The 19,217-nt window shown below is 35.3% G+C and overlaps 2 protein-coding genes and 1 non-coding gene across 3 annotated transcripts; 2 read left to right on the plus strand and 1 right to left on the minus strand.

Annotated features, from left to right (window-relative positions):
• Positions 1-546: 546 nt before the first annotated feature.
• On the minus strand, positions 547-1,171 carry CYS2 (PHYTOCYSTATIN 2). The gene has a single exon (XM_011085844.3). It carries the CDS (start codon positions 1,079-1,081, stop codon positions 686-688), a length of 396 nt encoding a protein of 131 aa, XP_011084146.1. The 5' UTR covers positions 1,082-1,171; the 3' UTR covers positions 547-685.
• A 3,018-nt stretch (positions 1,172-4,189) lies between these two features.
• On the plus strand, positions 4,190-4,263 carry TRNAT-AGU (transfer RNA threonine (anticodon AGU)). The gene has a single exon. It is a non-coding gene; the product is annotated as a tRNA-Thr (tRNA).
• A 5,795-nt stretch (positions 4,264-10,058) lies between these two features.
• LOC105166475 (kinesin-like protein KIN-12B) lies at positions 10,059-18,379 on the plus strand. The gene is made up of 15 exons (XM_011085845.3): positions 10,059-10,511; positions 11,459-11,596; positions 11,698-11,781; positions 11,933-12,046; positions 12,154-12,213; positions 12,314-12,367; positions 12,464-12,556; positions 12,738-12,833; positions 13,020-13,165; positions 14,363-14,512; positions 14,803-16,039; positions 16,118-16,216; positions 16,305-16,457; positions 16,542-17,339; positions 18,021-18,379. Exons 1-15 carry the CDS (start codon positions 10,209-10,211, stop codon positions 18,240-18,242), a joined length of 3,747 nt encoding a protein of 1,248 aa, XP_011084147.1. The 5' UTR covers positions 10,059-10,208; the 3' UTR covers positions 18,243-18,379.
• Positions 18,380-19,217: the final 838 nt, after the last annotated feature.

Here is a 19,217-nt window from a genome sequence, read left to right on the forward strand (position 1 = left end):
AGAATTGGGAGGCCCTGCCCCTGTGCTCCTATGTGCATCAAGCCATTGCAGCTTTTATCCGTCATGAGGTTGATGTGAAGAAGTGTCCAGACATCAATTCTCCAGCCGGTGAATGTTGTATCGACTAGTCCTTCTCAACTATTCATAAACGGAAAACAAGTATACAGACACCCATAGGGAGAACGTGTTACAAATCTTGGAATCTCTAACCGAACTTTGTTACAAATCTTTGGAATCTCTAACCTGACTTTCATTTTCAATCTACCCTTCGCGGGAACAGAGTCCTCTGAAACCGCGTGATGAATCAACAGCATATTAGAGTGTGATATTAGCAAGTGTTGTATGCGATTGGATTAAATGATTAGGCGTTGTATAGAGAGATTTTGTTGATTCCCACTTGACCTGTATCCTCTGTCGGAATTCCTTGTTAGCTTAATCCGCAGCTGATCGGAAATACACGGCGAAAATGCACTAATACACGGCACTGTCGGCCTATTAAGCGCATATCACGATATCATACACAAGACCAAAATACTCGCGCACGCATTTTGTTAATCAGTTCCATTATTAGCAGCAACCCATCAACAATCCCGCAACAACAAAGTTACAAGTAAGAGAAGACAAAATACAAACACAAAATTTTTATTTCTCTCTCTCTCTCTCTGTTTCTCTCCCTTTCTCCCCTTCACTTGGTGCTTTTGGGAGGTGGGGAGGGAGCAAAGTTGAGCAACTCTTTGGAGTGAAGCCAGGGCTTCACCACCACCACCGCGTCAAAAGTCCTGGCCGGAGCTCCGTCGCGTGTGACGGCGGAGATCTTGAGGTAGTATTTGATTCCGGAAATAACCTGGGTCTCCGCCGCTACTACCTGTGAGAAGACGAGAGCGGTACTGCCGTTGGCTTTAAGCTGCAGCTGGTGGTTGTACTCTCCGACGCAGTATCTGCCAAGCTCTTGTATTTCCTGGTTCTGCTTAACGTTCTTCACTTGGGTTCTCCCTCCCACTTTTCCTCGGATTCCGTTGGTCATTACGAAGAAAGGGAGGAGGAGGAGCAGTGGGATTATTAGCGTGGTGGGTTTCGACATGGCTAATTTGGAGATGGTGCGTAGGTGTTTTCTGTTTTTTGGAGGGAGTGAGTGCCAATGGATGGTAATGAGGAGTATTGGGCATTATATATATATATATATATATATATAGAGAGAGAGAGAGAGAGAGAGAGAGACGAAGAGGGGAAATGGAGAGGTGGGATGGGGGAATGAATGGACACGTAGGGTGAGGGTGGGGGGGTGGCAACAGCTACGGGCTGCCGCGTTTTGTGAATGAGTATGGGTATATGATCAACTCAGACTGTTTCTGGGTTTTGTACTGTAGCGACCATCCCCCACTGCCTAAATTTTACCACTAATTTCCCCCTTTTCTCTTTCTTTTTTGGTTTTCCTGGAATCAAGTAATTTTAAATATAAATGTTTGGTATGTGTAAAACAAAATATGATAATTGTTTCTGCTTTGAGCTGCTCTTTTGTGTAGTAAAAGTTTAGAGGGATTGGTTTTGGCAGGCGTGAAGTGCAATGTCGTCGTCATCCATTTTGCATGTTTTGTGCGTTGAATGTTCCATTTGCTGATTGAACCATATTATCAATATAAACTCTTTTCATATAATTAACTCTATTTAAAATCAATAATATATTAATAGGATATTTACACTTCTGAAATTTAATGCAATTATACATCAATTTTTTGTACTTTGGAAAACTATTAGTACTCCTAACGTCTGCCTTCGTTAAACAAATAAATTCCCTATTTAGTTAAAATTCACTGAATTTGTTGATATTAACCAAAAAAAATTGAATGAATATTAATATTTATCCTCGATTGAATTATTAGTGTCTTATTGCATATTAAATAATTTTTTTCAACTAAACTACCCCTATAATTATAAAGATATGCCTCCTCATATGTATTAACGAAATATGTATGAGGGCAATTTGGTCAATAGAATAATTTATTTGACATGTAATAAGTCAGTCGGGATTAAAATATAAATTTTAAATTTTCTTATTAATATCAGCAAATCCGGTGAATTTCGACCAATGGGATTAAATTGTTGAATTTTAAAATATAAATAGGATAAATCGTATTTATTTTTTCATAATGGAGTAATTTGTTCGTTTAAAATACAGAGGATTGTTTGCATTTTTTTGTTTAAAATAGTGTAGATGATTTGGTGCCCGTGTCAATTTTATTCATAAAAAATAGAAAGAAAGAAAGAAAAAACAGAATTCTGAGTTGTTGAGTATGAGAATAGGCAGAAAAGTTACAGACAAAGGAAAATTGAAACCGTTGAGTGTCTGAAGACTGAAACGTGGGCTGAATAAATATGGGGAGCGTTTCAGGTTTCAGGTTTCAGAATCAGAGGTATTGGAATCCGTGAGGAGCAGGACGACGACGTATACAAACAAAACTCACCCGGATTTCCTCACCATCAATTGCTCTGTCCACAACAAACTCATCACATTAACTAATCATGCTCAGAGGATATGCATCGGCACATACTTTTATATCACTCTCTTCCTCTTCAATTATTTACTTTACTCATAAATAATAATTAACAATGATTACACTCCCCCTCTCAATTTAATATAATTATACGTAAATTTCATATAATTTAAAAAATTATATTTGATATCTTGAGAGTTTGTTTCGTTTCATAAATAAGTTATTCGTTGGGAAAAATTATTTAAAAAATATAAAAAAAAAGAATTAAAAAAATGGAGTTTTCTGAAAATATTTAGAAAATTAAGTGGCACTGCGGTGCCATAATTTATATTTTTTTTAAAAAAAATTTGTATGCCACCACAGTAAGTGACAGCGGTGACAAAATTTATTAAAAAAAAAAAAAATTGAGACTCTTCCTTGAAGGGAAAGTTGAGGCCGAGTGGGGACTCTTGGAGATCTCCGCTCGGCCACTACATACACACATACACAAGGAGTATTTTTTGTGTGTATAACTAATATATTATCTTAGAGATAGTTAATGAGTAAATTCAAGTTTTGAAAATTAGATTTTCATATATGGCCTCTCCTTTCTCTCTCCAAAAAACGTGCATTATGTTTGGTTTTGTTTTTAACTTATTTTTGGGTATTTTGTGGAGATAGAGAGAGAAAAACAAAGATAAATAAAAATAAGTTAGAGATAGTGTGTATGTTTGGATTTATTTTTGGAGATAATATAAAATAAGTATGTTATGTTTGATGTTGGGTAGTGGGGAGACAAAAAATACTGTTCATTGTCAAATCATGTCTCTTTTATATATATTTATATATATATGTATAAAAATATATATAATTTATTTAGTTGTGAGTGGATTAAAATAAATATTATTTCCTAATTATATATGTATGGAAATGAAAAAAAATAATTTATGTAAATACACTTTTAAAAATAATTAAATGCACTCTAATAATAGATTAACAATATTTTTTGTTAGTTGTTCTATTCGAGGTGATAAATTTAAATACATTATTCAAATAATGTAATATATGAATTAACCGCGTAGAATAATTATATTATTTTATATTTTTTAAAATTTTTAATTATTCCAATGATGTAGAAAATATTAAGTGATTAAAATAAAATATATTTGTATTTAAAAATCAAATACTTAGAAACAAGACGAAATATTTAGAAACAAGACAAAAACATGGCAAAACAAGCAATGACAAACATTGCTTCTGTTTTGGGCCATCTCTGAGATGGCCCAAAATCGAAAACAAACATAAGGGTGAGCTTCCATCTCTCTCTATTCTCCATCTCTTGTTCTTTTTGGACTAGGTTCAAGTCAAGTATAAAAGATACTGTGGTTTTTTATTTTCATTTGACCTAAAATACTGGTCTTTTAAATTTCATGAGGAATAAAAAATAAAAACTTTTTTTTAATCATATATTGATTGGCAAATATTAATAAAACTAATTATTTTTTTAAATGGGAAGTTCAAATACTATTGATTTTAATTTTATTTGCATAGGTTTTACATTTTTAATTGCAAAGGAAATAATATGGAAGAATTAGCCAAAATGCGACTTCTTTGTTTTCTTAGAAATAATGTTGACTCTACCTTTTCCACGTGATATATAGATCGTATCTTCAACTTTCATTGTTCAATTTTCAATGTCACATTTGCCAAACACATGAGCTTTCATAGCTCAGTTGGTTAGAGCACCCGTTTAGTAAGCGGGAGGTCTTGAGTTCAACTCTCAATGAAAGCAATTTAAGTCTTTTCTATGATTTGTGAAACAAGGGATTGACTATCACCTCATGGTGTATGTGTGGTATGTGTTGTCGACCATAGAAATGTTGCAGGTCTTCTTGGGAAGTGATGTTCTATATTATGTTGAATTACTGGAAATTTCCATCACTTTATTGTAGTGAAGAAACATATTATGGTATAGGTGCCTATTCTTATTTTTTGGTTTACTTGGTCCAAGAGGGTATGGAACTATCTTGTGCAGTTATACAAAAACAAAAGTTTTAGATGGGTGCATTAGCGAGTGGATTTAATAGATACTAAGATATTTAGGTGAATCAGGAAGTAGAGGCGTCTTACGAGAAGTTAACGACAAAAGGGATATTTCCCTCCTGTAATTATTTGGGAGTGCAAACCAATACTTTTCTGTTGAGGGCTTGGAACTGGTATGTTCACGAGGTATTCAATGAATTTGCATTGAAGTGGATGCTCAAGCTATTGGGTGAGATAATGTGCCTAAATTCATTAGGTAACCTGGTATCATTACTATATCTTTCAAAATTAGAAGATATAGAAACGGCCAGGAACTATAGTTGGGAGAGTGTTGTGTTGGCATTTTTATATCGTGAATTATGCAATGCCAGCACAGAAAGCAAAGTTGCAATTGGTGGCGCTACTGCAATTGTTGCAGGTAAAATCTACTTATTGACGTATACACAATTTTTTTTATTATGAATATTAATTATTAACACATATTTGTATTATTAGTACAGATTTTGGCATGGTCACGGATCGCTCCACTTTGCCCTCGACTTGGTGCTGAACGACTATTTATAAGCTAAGTCCAAACGAACAACAACAGCTCGCTCCCAGCAGCACCATATGGTGCTACTTGGAATTGCGAGCACACGTTCACCTGAACAGTACAAGCTACTGTCCGGGTGACAAGAGACATATTGAATGAGATGTGGGCGGATTAGGTAACGTATTTTTAATATTATACGTACATTTATACCGTGAATTAAATATGCATTAATTTATATTTTTATATTTATTGCAGTTTATCTGGCGATCGTATAACATGAACTCAGATGTCATTATGGCTTACGCCACTGATTTGAAACCCCAATTGAATGGAGGTCATCATGTCCATTGGTATTCTACGCAATAGTTGAAATGCATCGTCCCAAACGGGTTCTTCGCCAATTCGGTGAGGCAAAATATTCCAGAAGCGACGGATACTCGTGATATGAGCCTCCATCAGATCTCCTGTAAAAATCACACGGGCACAAATTGGCACCTGCAACACATACAATAAATCACTAGATAGTAAAAATGAAATGACACGATTTTACAGAGGCCACCCACTTCCAATAAATGAGAAACAGAACGAGATTATTGGGAATGGTATTACAACATAACAAAAAATTTCGTGTCATCATCTACTGATATACGTGTGGAAAGCGGGTACCGACTTGGAAAAATACCTATGTTGCAAGTTGTGGTACGTTGTTATATAATATCACATACTTCATTTTAAATATTTTTTTTTACAACACTAGGCTCATTATTTATTTACAGAAGACGAGGTGAATGCCCTTGAAACTTTGTGTCAATTTAGGCCACAAAATATTGAAGGATATAGTCATTTGGTGGATAGATTCGAACACGGGTTACATATTATCAATGAAGCCATAACCCATCAGCCACAACAAATTGCATCTCCATCTGATGATGCTCCCACAACATCCCACAGGCAAAGAAAAAGTTCTAGCCGAATGTCTACTAGTTCAGTTGAATGTCATGGTGTTGGGGTGAATGTAGTTAGTCCTTCTACAGTATATACACCTCAGGATTATTACGTGTTTCAACCGCATCAAGATTATTACATGCCTCAACCTCTTCAAGATGATTGATTTCAATCGGCTCCATATATATCAAACCAAACACAAGATTATTTTTTACAAGTACATCTTGACCTTGGTTTTTGGTATTAATGAACCACATGCACCAAGATACAATATTTCACCAATTTTATTTTCATCATTTAGTGCATATCGTAACAATGTGGAGTCTAGTTCTGCAACAACATTAAGTCGGTTCGGTGGTGATGATAATGAGGCGCAAAATGAGCCAATGCAAAAAATGGTGAGGAAATAAGAAGACTCCGCGTCAGCGCCACAGACGCAATTGTGGAACTGGTGGACATTTTTGACATTTGAAATTGTATACTTCATTGCATTTTTTACAATTGTACAAATAGATATATACTATTATATTTGTATACTTAATTATAATTATTTAAATTAATATAATTTTAATATTATAATTTTTTAAACTTTAATATATTGTTAAAAATTAATTTCATATAATTAATTTATAAAATATTTAATTAAACAAAATAAAAAAAAAGAAAATACACCAAGTTGCGATTTCAGACAATGACATGAGGCCATTTTTTTTTAAAAAAAAAGATTTTTTAATGGGAGTCGCAGTTAGAAACCACAAGTCGTAATAATAATATTAATATATTAAAATAAATTATATTAATATAATTTTTTAATAAAAAATTATCTACCACACCCTGTTAGATGCGTAATTGTTCAAACCGTTGGATTTTCGCAAATGCTTTATCAAAATGAGTGAGGCCGCTCTCTTTAGAATCGTCTTGAAGAGACGAGTTTGATGGTGGTGGTTTGTGATCGAGATTCATCTAGACGGCGATGAATCGACGGTAAATAGGTTCGGTGGTCATGGCCTGAGCCAGTCTCTCCGGTTATCGAAAACTCAAATTGAAGGTATGAAATTCAAGAGGAATCGAATGGTACCACTGGCAACCGGAAAATTATCGGCGAAAAAGGGGGCGAAAAATGCATTTTTTAGCCTTAATTTTAATTAACTTAATTATTAATTATAGTTAGTTTTATTTTTTAATTAACTTAATTATTAGATATTTAATTATAATTTTGTTTGATATATTTTTTATAATGTAATAAACTTGAATACAATTTATTTAATATTTTAGTCCTAATAGCAAAAAAATACACATAAAACAAACCAAGAGAAATCTTATTTTATTATGTACACATATAAAAGATACTTTAGTCCAAAATGACCTAAAACATTGACCAAAATGGCAGAAACAAACAACCAAGCGCACCACCCGTGCGTTTATGCCACTTCCCGTCAATTGTTAACAGAATGGGTTTTTTTTTGTTGAGTTTTACAAAATAAAAGGGTTTTTTTTTAATTATTTTCATAACATCGAGGGGTTTTTTAGCTTTCTCATCAAAACATAAGGGTAGAATGCATTTAGCCCACATTTTTTTGGGATGTAAAGTGGTACATTTATTGCCCAAAGTGATGTTTTAAGCTTTCTTGTTTTAGCATTGTTAATGGTTGTTTAACTATATAGGACTTATTCTGACAAATCTAAAGAGAGCATAAACTAAATAGGACATTTAACAATTTAATTAATTCCATCCGATTACAAAAATTACATATTAGTTATCCATTTAGACATCTTCGTCTTGCAGAATCAATCGGTGCAACAAACTCTTGCTCAAATCAGAAACCATATAAAAATGTAGAATCCACCTCTCTCTCTCTCCTCCAAGAACAAGTGTAAAACCTCTTATCTAGATTGTCACTTGTCCATGAGGTCTTCAAATGTGCGGTTTTATGACAATAACATTCAAGATCTGTGGCATTTTCAGATGTTTGTGACATGTTTTGCCTGTTAATCTTCAAGATAAGCAGCGAAAAAAATGATGCCTAAGGTTGCATAATTTTTTGTTGTCAAGAGATATAAAAATTTTAGGGCTCTTGGTGAGGGAAAAGGTGGATTTTGTTCCATATTCTACTTCACAAGGCAGCAATTAACAATAAAAGATTATTTTTTGGGTCCATAACGATTACTAACGGCACATGAACACGTGCCATTTTCATTAAAAGATAACGATTGGGAATCAAAGGAGTTAAAAAATTAAGATTTTGAGATTATATATGTCTACCAGGTAAAGTTCAGGACAAAAAAATGAGAATGTCTCTATCTAATGCGATCAAAAGTATAATTTTACGTTTTAAGTTTTGATTATATCAAACAACTTAAACAAAAAATACTATTATTTCCCTTCTTGCTTTCCTTTTCACTCCCTCTGTCTGTTACATTTTCCTTTTTCTCTCATTAAACCTCACGAAACCTTAATACAAACATGCAAATAGCTACTTATCACATCATTTGTTTGGATTTTCTTTTAGGCAAGCAGTGTAATGTTTAAAAGAAATGCATTTGGATTCTGAAATGCTTAAAATGTGTATTGAAAATGTGACGAGTGTTTGATATCATTATTTATGAGGTTTTGTAAATTTTCCAAATAAAGTGCATCTATTTTCAATGTTTTTATCGCATCAAGGGTAAATAGTATAATTGGTCCCTTAAGTTTGCGTTTAAAATCACTGAATCTATCATGTTGGTCCTTCTGATAATTTTTTGACAAAAATGTGGTCAGATTTTAACTTAAACAAATAAAATGATCAATAATTTTTTTTTCTCATTTTAATTCCATAAATTCAACAAAATTATCAAATTAGACATTTTCCTAGTTGGAAAAAAGTACTATATCTTCTGCCGAAGATGTTAGATGTTGGCCCTTAGCCAAGAACTGCTACTTTGGTGGCAAAGAAAAAACATGAGATAAAGTTTAAAATTGAAATTGTTGGCAGAAATACGATGCCTCAAATTTGGATGCTGAATGTGCTTATTTGAAAAATATTCCGATGTCTTAGAACGTGGCCTGATCATATTTAATTTATTTTATTTTATAAAAAAATTAAAAAATTATCCCCACAAACTAAGTCACGTACCAGTTACATGAACATTTTTGGACCATATTTGTGCAAAAAAAATTATTAGATTGGACGAAATTGAGGCAAAAACTAAAAACTTAAGAATACTAAAATCAAGAAAAGGCTCAGAGATTAAAGTAAGGCCATGTTTACATACCTGGATGGGATTAATGTATAATAGATAAATATGTGATAAAATCTGAGATATGTGTAAATAGAATAAATGTATTTTTTATTTACTTAGCATTACTGATTAGTTTTTGATAAAATAATCCAAAGTTTACTTTATTTGATTAAAATCATGATAAATGTATGTTTTAACATAATTGCACCCAAATTAATGTACTTGAGGGATAAATTGGACATTTTGTTATTTAAATTATGAATATAATATGCAATGCATTTTTAATCCCAACCAAGTGGGCCATTTGGGATTATTTATCCAGCCATAATGGGCTAGATGACAATCTTGTCTTAGTCTTAATTTTGGTAGCAATATCACATGTCTAATGAGACAATTCCGTGCTTGTCTATTTTTAAGTAAATAAAATATTAACATGGATGGAGTCAGATGTCACAAAAGATTTGTTTGACTTGCAATAAGTCAGTATTAAGCCGGTTGAGGGTAAATATTGATTTTTATTCAGATTTTTTTGTTCATATCAACATATTTTGTGAATTTTGACTAATAGATGGATCTATTTATTAGTTAGAAGCTAACTTCAGGAATACTACATGTAATTTTTTAAATTAAAAAAAGTTTATATATAATTATATGAAATTTGAGGAGAGGAGAGTGTAATTACCCCTAAAAAAAACCTAACATCAAATGACTTGTAATTTAATTTTGGAATGGAATTATAATGGTCGGGACCCGACCCAGTGAGATGGGCCCAAGCCCGAACGTGGTGGCCCCAAATGCAAGCGCTCGCCAGATCCGAAATTGGGGAAAAAAAAGGGGAAAAATTTCCCCCAAAAGTTCAATTCAAATTCTCCCTCTCCTCCCCCACTCCAACGGCTACCCAACTCTCTCTCTACTGTCCAATTTCTTGTGTGTCTCTCTCTAAGATCTCACTCCACACAAGCATATAGCCTCTCCCTCGCGCTTCCATTTCCGAAATGAAGCATTTCATGATGCCAAGAAACCAAATCTTGAGAGAAAATCATGAAGCCGTCGCAGCATCTCCCAACCCTAAATCGAAGCCGACCACACCAAACCCCAGCAGTCGGAAGCTCAAATCCAGTAAAGAGAACGCGCCGCCGACGCCGGCATCAGATCCGAACGTTGGGACATCGTCTCCCGCCACCAAGATGAAGAGTCCGCTCCCTCCGCGTCCGCCGCTCAAGCGCAAGCTCAGCGTAGAGTCTACGGTGGCGGAGAATTGTGGAGGGGCTGCTAATTCATTAGACTCCGGTGTGAAGGTGGACTTCTTTTTCGTTAATCTTATGTCTTGACTGGTTACTGTATATTTTTCGTTGTATTGAGTTATTTCATTTGTTTGGCCGGAGAAACCCTGAATTTTGCTCGACGAGTTCTTGTAGGTCATTTTATCTTGGGATTTTATCTGTAAGTTTCAGTTAATTGCACTCTTTTTTTAATAATTAAACTAAATGGCGCCTTAAGTTATATTCTATGTGAATGCTGTGCAATACATTGAAGTGTCCTTCAGCATTTTCATTTGTGGTCAAAAAAATATTTATCCAATAAATCAACATGGAATTGCTGCAGCCTTCAATTTCTGGCTCATCCTAGCAATTGTTGTAACCAGAATGTTAAGGAGAATATACTTTCTATTAAATGTGTCCATAGGCTAAGACAAATCTTCTTTCAGTTGGCCATTTATATTCAGTTGTCTATCATGTGAACTGAAAAATATGAAATATGTTTATGTTACAGTTCAATACCAGTAGTAACTATATTACTTTCCCCTGTTTCCTGTTTCCCATCTTCCAGGAGTAACTATATTACTTTTCCCTGTTTCCTGTTTCCCATCTTCTTCATGTGACGAAATTTGGGATGTATTCATGTATATGAATAGAGTTACTGTATAAATCTTTTATTTAAAGAATGAACTTCTACAATCTTAGTTTGTGTTTCATACATCATCTGAACTTTTCATGCTTTTGACAAAAGCTAAATTGATATTAAAAGTGAAGCTGAAAACCTTTAATATGTTGGGGAACTTGTTTTTTTTTCTTATCTGCCTTAGTCTTTGTAGTGTTGATTGTTATCTCCTAAAAGTGAACTTTGGTTTCAGCATAGCTAATTGAATGTATTTTCCTGTTTGTAACCTAAGAAAGATCCACCATCTGAGCATATATGATAAGTTTTATAAGTTTATAATGTGTACTTTAACTAAATACACTAGGTAATAGTTCGTGTGAGACCACCAAACAATGATGAAGAAGATGGAGGAAATGTAGTTCAGAAAATTACAGAAGATTCCTTAACAATATCGGGGCAGGCCTTTACATTCGACTCTGTTGCTGATATTCAGTCAAAACAGGCAAGACTCTTATCGATCATTTTTCTTGTCTGAGAAACTGATAATAACAATGTAAAGGATGGAGAACTGATGAAACTTTATTTTGGACATATCTGTTTCAGAGTGATATATTCGAGCTCGTAGGTGCACCACTTGTTGAAAATTGTCTTGCTGGGTTTAATAGCTCTGTGTTTGCGTATGGACAGGTAATATTCACTTCTACTTATGGATTTCAAATGATTCCTCAGTAAATTTATCTTTTCATAGCAATACACCAATGACATCATTTGCACATGGATGATGTTATGCAAGAAGTAGTTTTGCTAAAACTGACATTTGGATCATTTGATTGATTAGACTGGCAGTGGGAAAACATACACCATTTGGGGCGCATCCAATGCCTTGTTGGAGGAAGATCAGCAAGGTTTAGCACCACGTGTATTCCACAGACTCTTTGAACGGATTGAAGAGGTGGCTTCCCAATTATTTTTCTGTATAAAGTTTTTGTACTATAGCATACATCGTTTCATAATCTGGTAGCTTTTATCATTTTTTTGGTTTACGCCTTTTTCATACAGGAGCAAGTGAAGCAAGCTGACAGACAGCTGGTGTATATGTGCCGCTGCTCTTTCCTTGAGGTGGGTTGATCCGATTTATTTTTTGTGCTCTAGCTAAAATTTCTACTGCTCAATTTATCTCTTATTATCTCTACTGAATATTTGAGCGTCATGTTTACAGATATACAATGAACAAATAACTGATTTATTGGATCCAAGTCAAAAGAACCTCCAGGTAAAAGGAATATATATACTTCAGTAAACTTCTAACTGGTGTTTGATTTCATCTCATAAATGTAATTTTGTTTTTGTTGTCTGCTTCTTGTTCCAGATTAGGGAAGATGTTAAAACTGGTGTGTATGTTGAAAATTTAAGAGAGGAGTGTGTATCCTCTATGAAAGATGTGTCACAACTCCTGACAAAGGTTTGTTCTTTGTGATAGCCTATATTTGCTTCAAAATTGTAACCTTTTAAGAAGATGGAGGTTTAGGTAGATCTCACTGTTCTTCTTTTTTGTTCCTATTGTCCTTGAGAAATTTAGGTAGCATGTAAATGTGAAATAGGTTGTAGGACATTCAACTTATTTTGGCTGCATAATTTTGCAGGGGTTGTCAAACCGGAGAACCAGTGCTACACGTGTAAATGCTGAAAGTTCTCGTTCCCACAGTGTTTTCACATGTGTTGTTGAATCACGCAGCAAGGTAATGGACACCTTATTGAAACTTTTTACTCTTGGCTTATTGTATCTGTGCGTTGTGGTTGTCTGTCTCATTCATATGCATGAGTATGACTTGCACCTCTTACTTCTATGTGTATTCTCATGTTTTGATGCTTACTTGTTAACTTGCACAATCTTCTGCTAAATCATCAAATCTTATGTGTTATAGAGTGCAGCTGATGGTTTAAGCCGCTTAAAGATGAGCAGAATCAATTTTGTTGACCTTGCTGGATCTGAGAGGCAAAAGCAAACGGGTGCAGCTGGAGAACGCTTGAAGGAAGCAGGGAATATTAACCGTTCACTTTCACAACTTGGGTATGTTTTTCAGTATATATGACATTCTACAAATGAAGAGGACAAAATTGCTGTCTTTCGGTTAACTTGGTCTATCAATTTTTTATGTAGTTTCTTTATCTATTTTTTTTCTCTCTCTGACCCACTTTTCCTATAGACGCAGTTTACTTTATGTTTGTTTTTAGCAAGCGCTGGTTCTTATTTCTTTTAATGCATGTAGCTGCATATTTTTGTTACAGCCAGTGATGCCTGTGTTACAGGGCTCATGATTTCCTTAGTGTAGTGTCTAACGATTAAGTAGAAATGGTGAGTTATGAGAAGGTAGATCCTTGTTGAGACATATATATGAGGAATTTACTTTTACCAAAACTTGTAATGACATTGAGAAAAGAACTTTTATGAGGTTCTTAATGGATAGAATCTATGTCTTTTTGTTGAAACCTATACTGTTCAAAGGACTTGATCTCTATCTATTGACCATTTTATATTCTGCTAATTTGATGCATGTTTATAATTGTCTCTAGAAACTTGTTCAAATTCTTTTCTATATTTATAAACCAATAATCTAATTTTGACTCCTTAGCTTTTTCGGTTCCTTGACTTTCTTAAATTCTGTTATTCTAAAGGAAGCGAAGGAAAACAAGAAGTGCGATCATTTGAATTTGATAATGTTTGTGGATGGTAAAATACTACTTCGCTATAGCAACAAAATACTCCAGCTGTCAAAGATCAAGTTTATCTCTTTAAGATGTGGATTCTCTAATCTCAAGTAGATGCTAAGTGAGAATACAGTAGGGTAAAACATAGAAACATAAATTGTGTACTGATCCAAAGCTGTATAGGATGCAGTCCGACATATAGATACTACTCTGTGTTCTGTTTTGACAAATACTATTCAAGCTTCATTGGCTAAGAGAAGTACTTTTGTTAAGGACTTTGGAGATCATAATTTCTTTCAGGCTAGGCTGCGATGCTGCATGAGTTTTATAAACAAAGAACCAGCTAACGTGCTCATGGATTATAACGTAATTCGGGTTTTGAAACATCTTTTGAATTCTGGCTAGTTGTTTGACCATGATCACATGATCAACTCCTGTTTACATAAATCACATTCATTGTATTGTTTTTTTATCTATTTAACTTTCATTTATATTATGTCAAGATTTTGGAACACATGTCGATATTTCTAGCTAATTGAGTTCTCTATGAGATTTGCAGGAACTTGATAAATATTTTGGCAGAAGTATCCCAGACAGGAAAACAGCGGCACATCCCATATAGAGATTCGAAGTTGACTTTTTTGTTACAGGAATCTCTGGGTGGGAATGCAAAATTGGCAATGATATGTGCAGTTTCTCCATCTCAAAGGTGTGATGTTCAAGTCCTGTTTATCAGTAATTTGTTTTTCCAGAAGATAAATGAGTTTCTTCCTAAACTAAATAATCCATGCTTTTTTTTTGGTTGGGGGGGGGGGTGGTCACTACTCTTAATATCACGAATGAGCATCTGAGTGAGCAGTGCTATAAGAATTTTAGAGTCTCTTAGTTCGTGCTTTAGAATGATTTAATCTTCCTATCATCATAATTGTTAAGAATCAAAGTAGGAGAAGAATCTTAAATGTTTGTGTTGTCTGATGAAATATCATGCTCATTTGGCAGCTGTAAGAGCGAGACTCTCAGTACACTAAGATTTGCGCAACGTGCTAAAGCAATCAAGAATAAAGCAGTCATTAATGAGGAAATGCAAGATGACGTAAATGTCTTGAGAGAAGTGATTCGACAGCTGAGGGATGAGCTGCATCGAATGAAAGCAAATAATGATCAAACAGGTCAAACTGGAGCTTATGCCACTGGATGGAGTGCACGAAGAAGTTTGAATCTCTTGAGATTTAGCCTCAACCGGCCGATGATGTTACCTCATGTTGAGGATGATAGTGATGAAGAAATGGAGATTGTGGATACAGATGAGACAATGCCTGTAATCCCTGAAGAAAGATGCTTGCGTTCACCTGAACAAGGTTATGAAGATACAGATGTCAATATGGAAGATGCAGTACTTGAAACAGTTGACCAGGACAAAGTTAATATCATCAGCCATCAATTGAGAGGTACAGAGTCAGAGATTTCTCTTGAAAGAAAGTCGGAGATGGTACTTGATAATGGTTCTTGTGGACCGTCTGAAGTTGTGGAATTCGCTCCCTCTGTTGTTGAAGAACTGCAAAATGACAGTGTATCTAGGGAACTTGTGGAGAAATGTCCCTCAATACGACTTTCTGCAGATGCGGAAAACACATCTGACAAGGCCACAAGTTGCATTGAAGATGGTACAGAGTCCAATCTAAGAATTGTTCCAATTGATGTCTCCCCTGTTCTGAAGTCTCCCACTCCTAGTGTGTCACCAAGACTGAACAGTAGCAGGAAAAGCCTTAGAACCTCATCAACAGCAGCTGCTTCTCAGAGTATTCCAACTCAGAGTAAACTGGAGGCTGCTCATGCATCCATCGCAAAGCCTTCGAACAGCATCTGCTTGAATTCTCTCTCTAATCGGAAGCCTCGTTTTGCATCAACTCAACATTTAGCTGCTACTCTTCACCGTGGTCTTGAAATTATTGAGAGTAAACGCCTCACTCCAGCTCAAAGACGGTCATCGTTTAGATTCTCTTGCATGACGGCTGATGTTAAAACACTTGTACCAGTCATCAAAATCGATGTGGGTGTTCAAACAGTGTTTCATGATGATGAGTCAACGAACAAGGATCCAGAAGAATTTTTGTGTAGTAAATGCAAGACTGGGAACTGCCAGCAAGAGCTTATAGAAAATGATGATGGGCAAAATATGCAGTTAGTACCTGTCAGTTTACCATCGCATGACCAATGCAAGAAGCAAGTTCCTAAAGTATGTAGGCTGTGCACAGGTAGAATTTTATATCCTTTTATTTCCTCAATTCTCATCAAGTAAAATCTATTCTTTCAGGCAGTAGAAAAGGTACTGGCTGGAGCTATTCGGAGAGAGATGGCACTAGAGGAGATGTGTGCCAAACAAAATTCCGAGATCATGCAACTTAATCGTTTGGTAGGTTTGTCTAGTTATAAGAAAAAACCTACTTTACTATCTGAACCTCTTAATTTGACATGATCTCCATTCCTGACCATGTACACAGATCCAGCAATACAAACATGAGAGAGAGTGTAACGCCATAATTGGTCAAACTCGTGAAGATAAAATTGCTCGTCTTGAAAGCCTAATGGATGGAATATTACCTACTGAGGAGTTTATGGAGGAAGAGTTATTATCACTTACTCATGAACACAAGGTATAACTGACATCTCTTAATAATGTCAACTGGACAGCCGAAATGTTTCTGCTAATTCATCAAAATGTTATCTTGTGGCTGCAGATTCTTCAGGAACAATATGATAACCACCCTGATGTCTTGAGAACAAATATTGAGTTAAAAAGAGTTCAAGAAGAATTGGAAAGATATCAGAATTTCTTTGACTTGGGTGAGAGAGATGTTTTGTTGGAAGAAATACAAGACTTGAGAACTCAGCTGCAGTTTTATCTGGATTCTTCATCCAAGACGTCAAAAAAACAAACCCCTCTACTACAGCTAACTTCTTCATGTGAGCCAAGCATGGTTGCCTCTTTGTCTACTACTCCAGATTCAACTGGGAATAGTGAGGAGACACTTCGGCTGGAGAGAATTCAGTGGACTGAAGCAGAGAGCAAATGGATCTCCCTTGTAGAAGAACTTAGAATGGAACTTGAAGCCAGTCGATCACTTGCTCAGAAACAAAAACAAGAGCTGAATATGGAAAAGAAGTGTTCTGAAGAGCTTAAGGAAGCAATGCAGATGGCAATGGAAGGCCATGCACGCATGCTTGAACAATACGCCGAGCTTGAAGAGAAACACATTCAACTGCTTGCTAGACATCGGAAGATTCAAGATGGAATTGAAGATGTCAAGAAAGCAGCAACAAGGGCTGGTGTAAGAGGTGCAGAATCTAAATTTATCAATGCCCTTGCCGCAGAGATTTCAGCACTTAAAGTTGAAAGAGAAAAGGAGAGACGATACTTTAGGGATGAAAACAAAGGGCTTCAGGCCCAACTGAGGGATACTGCCGAAGCTGTTCAGGCTGCTGGAGAATTACTTGTGCGGCTTAAAGAAGCAGAAGAGGCTGTGGCTGCTGCAGAGGTGAGTTCAGACTTTTGTACTTTCTTGGTGTTACTTGATGTTCCATTATCTAATTTGTCTTGCTTCAAAAGTCAAAAGGGGGTTTAAGTGCTAACTTGGATGTCCTGGTCCTAGTTTTAGTTCCATCTCTCCTTTTCCTGACCTTTATGAAACCCAAGCGTGCCAGTTCGTCCGCCCTCACCATATCTGCTAGAAGAAAAGCTTACTCTGCGATCCTTGTTCGGCCTCCGAAAAAATCATCAACCCTCATGTTTAAATAAATATATTTACCCAAGATTTCTCCTTTAACAATGATACTTGTTCACGATTAGCAAGCTCAAGTAGTTTGCACTTACTGCCCCTTTAGAATATGAGTGCATTGTTGATCTCTTAAGGTTAAAATATAGAAAGCTGGGATCAAATAAACTTTAGAGCCTGCTTTGTATTAAGGCACAAACTCCACTTATCAAGCAAAATCCGCTGTTCATAACTTTATACGAGTACTCAAAACAGTTTTTGGGTGAGTGCTCTAACCAGGAAATTTGGTTTTATAATTCGGAAACTGTGTCTGACCATGGATTTACTCTTCAATAATGCCAAATTTTCTCATTAATATTTCCTTACATGTTCTCTTTGTTTTAGTATAAAATTCACTTAATATGTAAAACTGAGAACTACATGCTTAATTTCATAAACATGCAGAAACGTGCTAGGATGGCAGAGCAGGAGACCGAGAATGCCTACAAAGAGATAGACAAATTGAACAAGTTGCTTGCAGCCTCTCACATGCCTAAAGAGGAATTTTCTGCTGAGGATACTGAGGGAGCCGTCGCTGACCAGCAATGGCGAGAGGAATTCGCTCCATCATATGGAGTTGAAGAACCCTCGTCATGGTTCTCCGGGTACGACCGTTGCAACATATAAACTCTCAATTCTTTTAACCATTTAATTGTATTGGCCGTTGTTGTATGTAATACAGTTTGTGTCATATACTAAAAAGAAAAAATTGTAGTTCTTCCCCGAGCTTTCTAATACACAAACAAATCTCACCATTCGTGAAGCGTCTATGTTGTTCCATTTGTATTTAAAATTTTAAACTTAAAAAAAAAAAAAACGAATTTCGGATTCATTACATCCTACTGTGAAATAGACAAGGTATTCATCTGCAGCAAATGTATTGTTGGTATGGTATGGATAGAGTGGACCCAATGGGTGAGACAAATAGGACATGTTGAGAGATATGAACAATGAAGATGATGTGAAGTTAGCGCAGATCATTTATTTGTTTGGTTTTGGTGTCAAGAGGATAGGGGGCAATCTCACACCAGCTCTATTTGAAAAGCAGAAGACAGTCCACAAGTGCTTATATTTTGTTATCAAACTCTATTCCATTCCATGGAGACCATAAAACAGGTAGCTAGTGACATTGTCTGTCTTCTCCTGACAAAGTGTAGGTATCTTGTGGACCATTTCAGCCAGAAGAACCATATTTTAGCTTCAAAAAGAAGATAGAAGAGTACCAAGTAGATCTTCATCCCCAGCCATTCATTTCCCCAATCATATTTAACAAATATCCAATTTCCTTCTCCTTTTTTTTTTTGGTGGGTATGTGTGTGTGGAAGAATAGAAAATAAGGGTTTGAAGACTATATTACAAATTCAATTGGTGCGAAAGTGACCTACGTATGGCATTAGCCATACTATAACAAAAGGGGAAGGTTGGCGACAAAAAAAATAGTAATAATTTAAATTTTGTATAATTATATCTATCAAGAGATAATTTTGGGTTTTTTTTTTTAATCATAGTAATAAGTTTAATTATTTTAATAATGACAATTTTTTGTGAAAGTTGTCAACAGCCAAAATTAGTGACAAAAAAATGTGCATAAAATTGTCATTA

This window comes from Sesamum indicum, linkage group LG7 (genome assembly GCF_026168435.1).
Source record: "Sesamum indicum cultivar Baizhima isolate 11 linkage group LG7, ASM2616843v1, whole genome shotgun sequence".
Taxonomy (NCBI): Eukaryota; Viridiplantae; Streptophyta; class Magnoliopsida; order Lamiales; family Pedaliaceae; genus Sesamum; species Sesamum indicum.

Coding starts and splice junctions, on each gene's coding strand:
- CYS2 (XM_011085844.3), bottom strand. CDS start 1,081: ATGTCGAAACCCACCACGCTAATAATCCCACTGCTCCTCCTCCTCCCT.
- LOC105166475 (XM_011085845.3), top strand. CDS start 10,209: ATGAAGCATTTCATGATGCCAAGAAACCAAATCTTGAGAGAAAATCAT. Junction 10,512..11,458: donor CATTAGACTCCGGTGTGAAG/GTGGACTTCTTT, acceptor TAAATACACTAG/GTAATAGTTCGTGTGAGACC. Junction 17,340..18,020: donor AGGCTGTGGCTGCTGCAGAG/GTGAGTTCAGAC, acceptor ATAAACATGCAG/AAACGTGCTAGGATGGCAGA.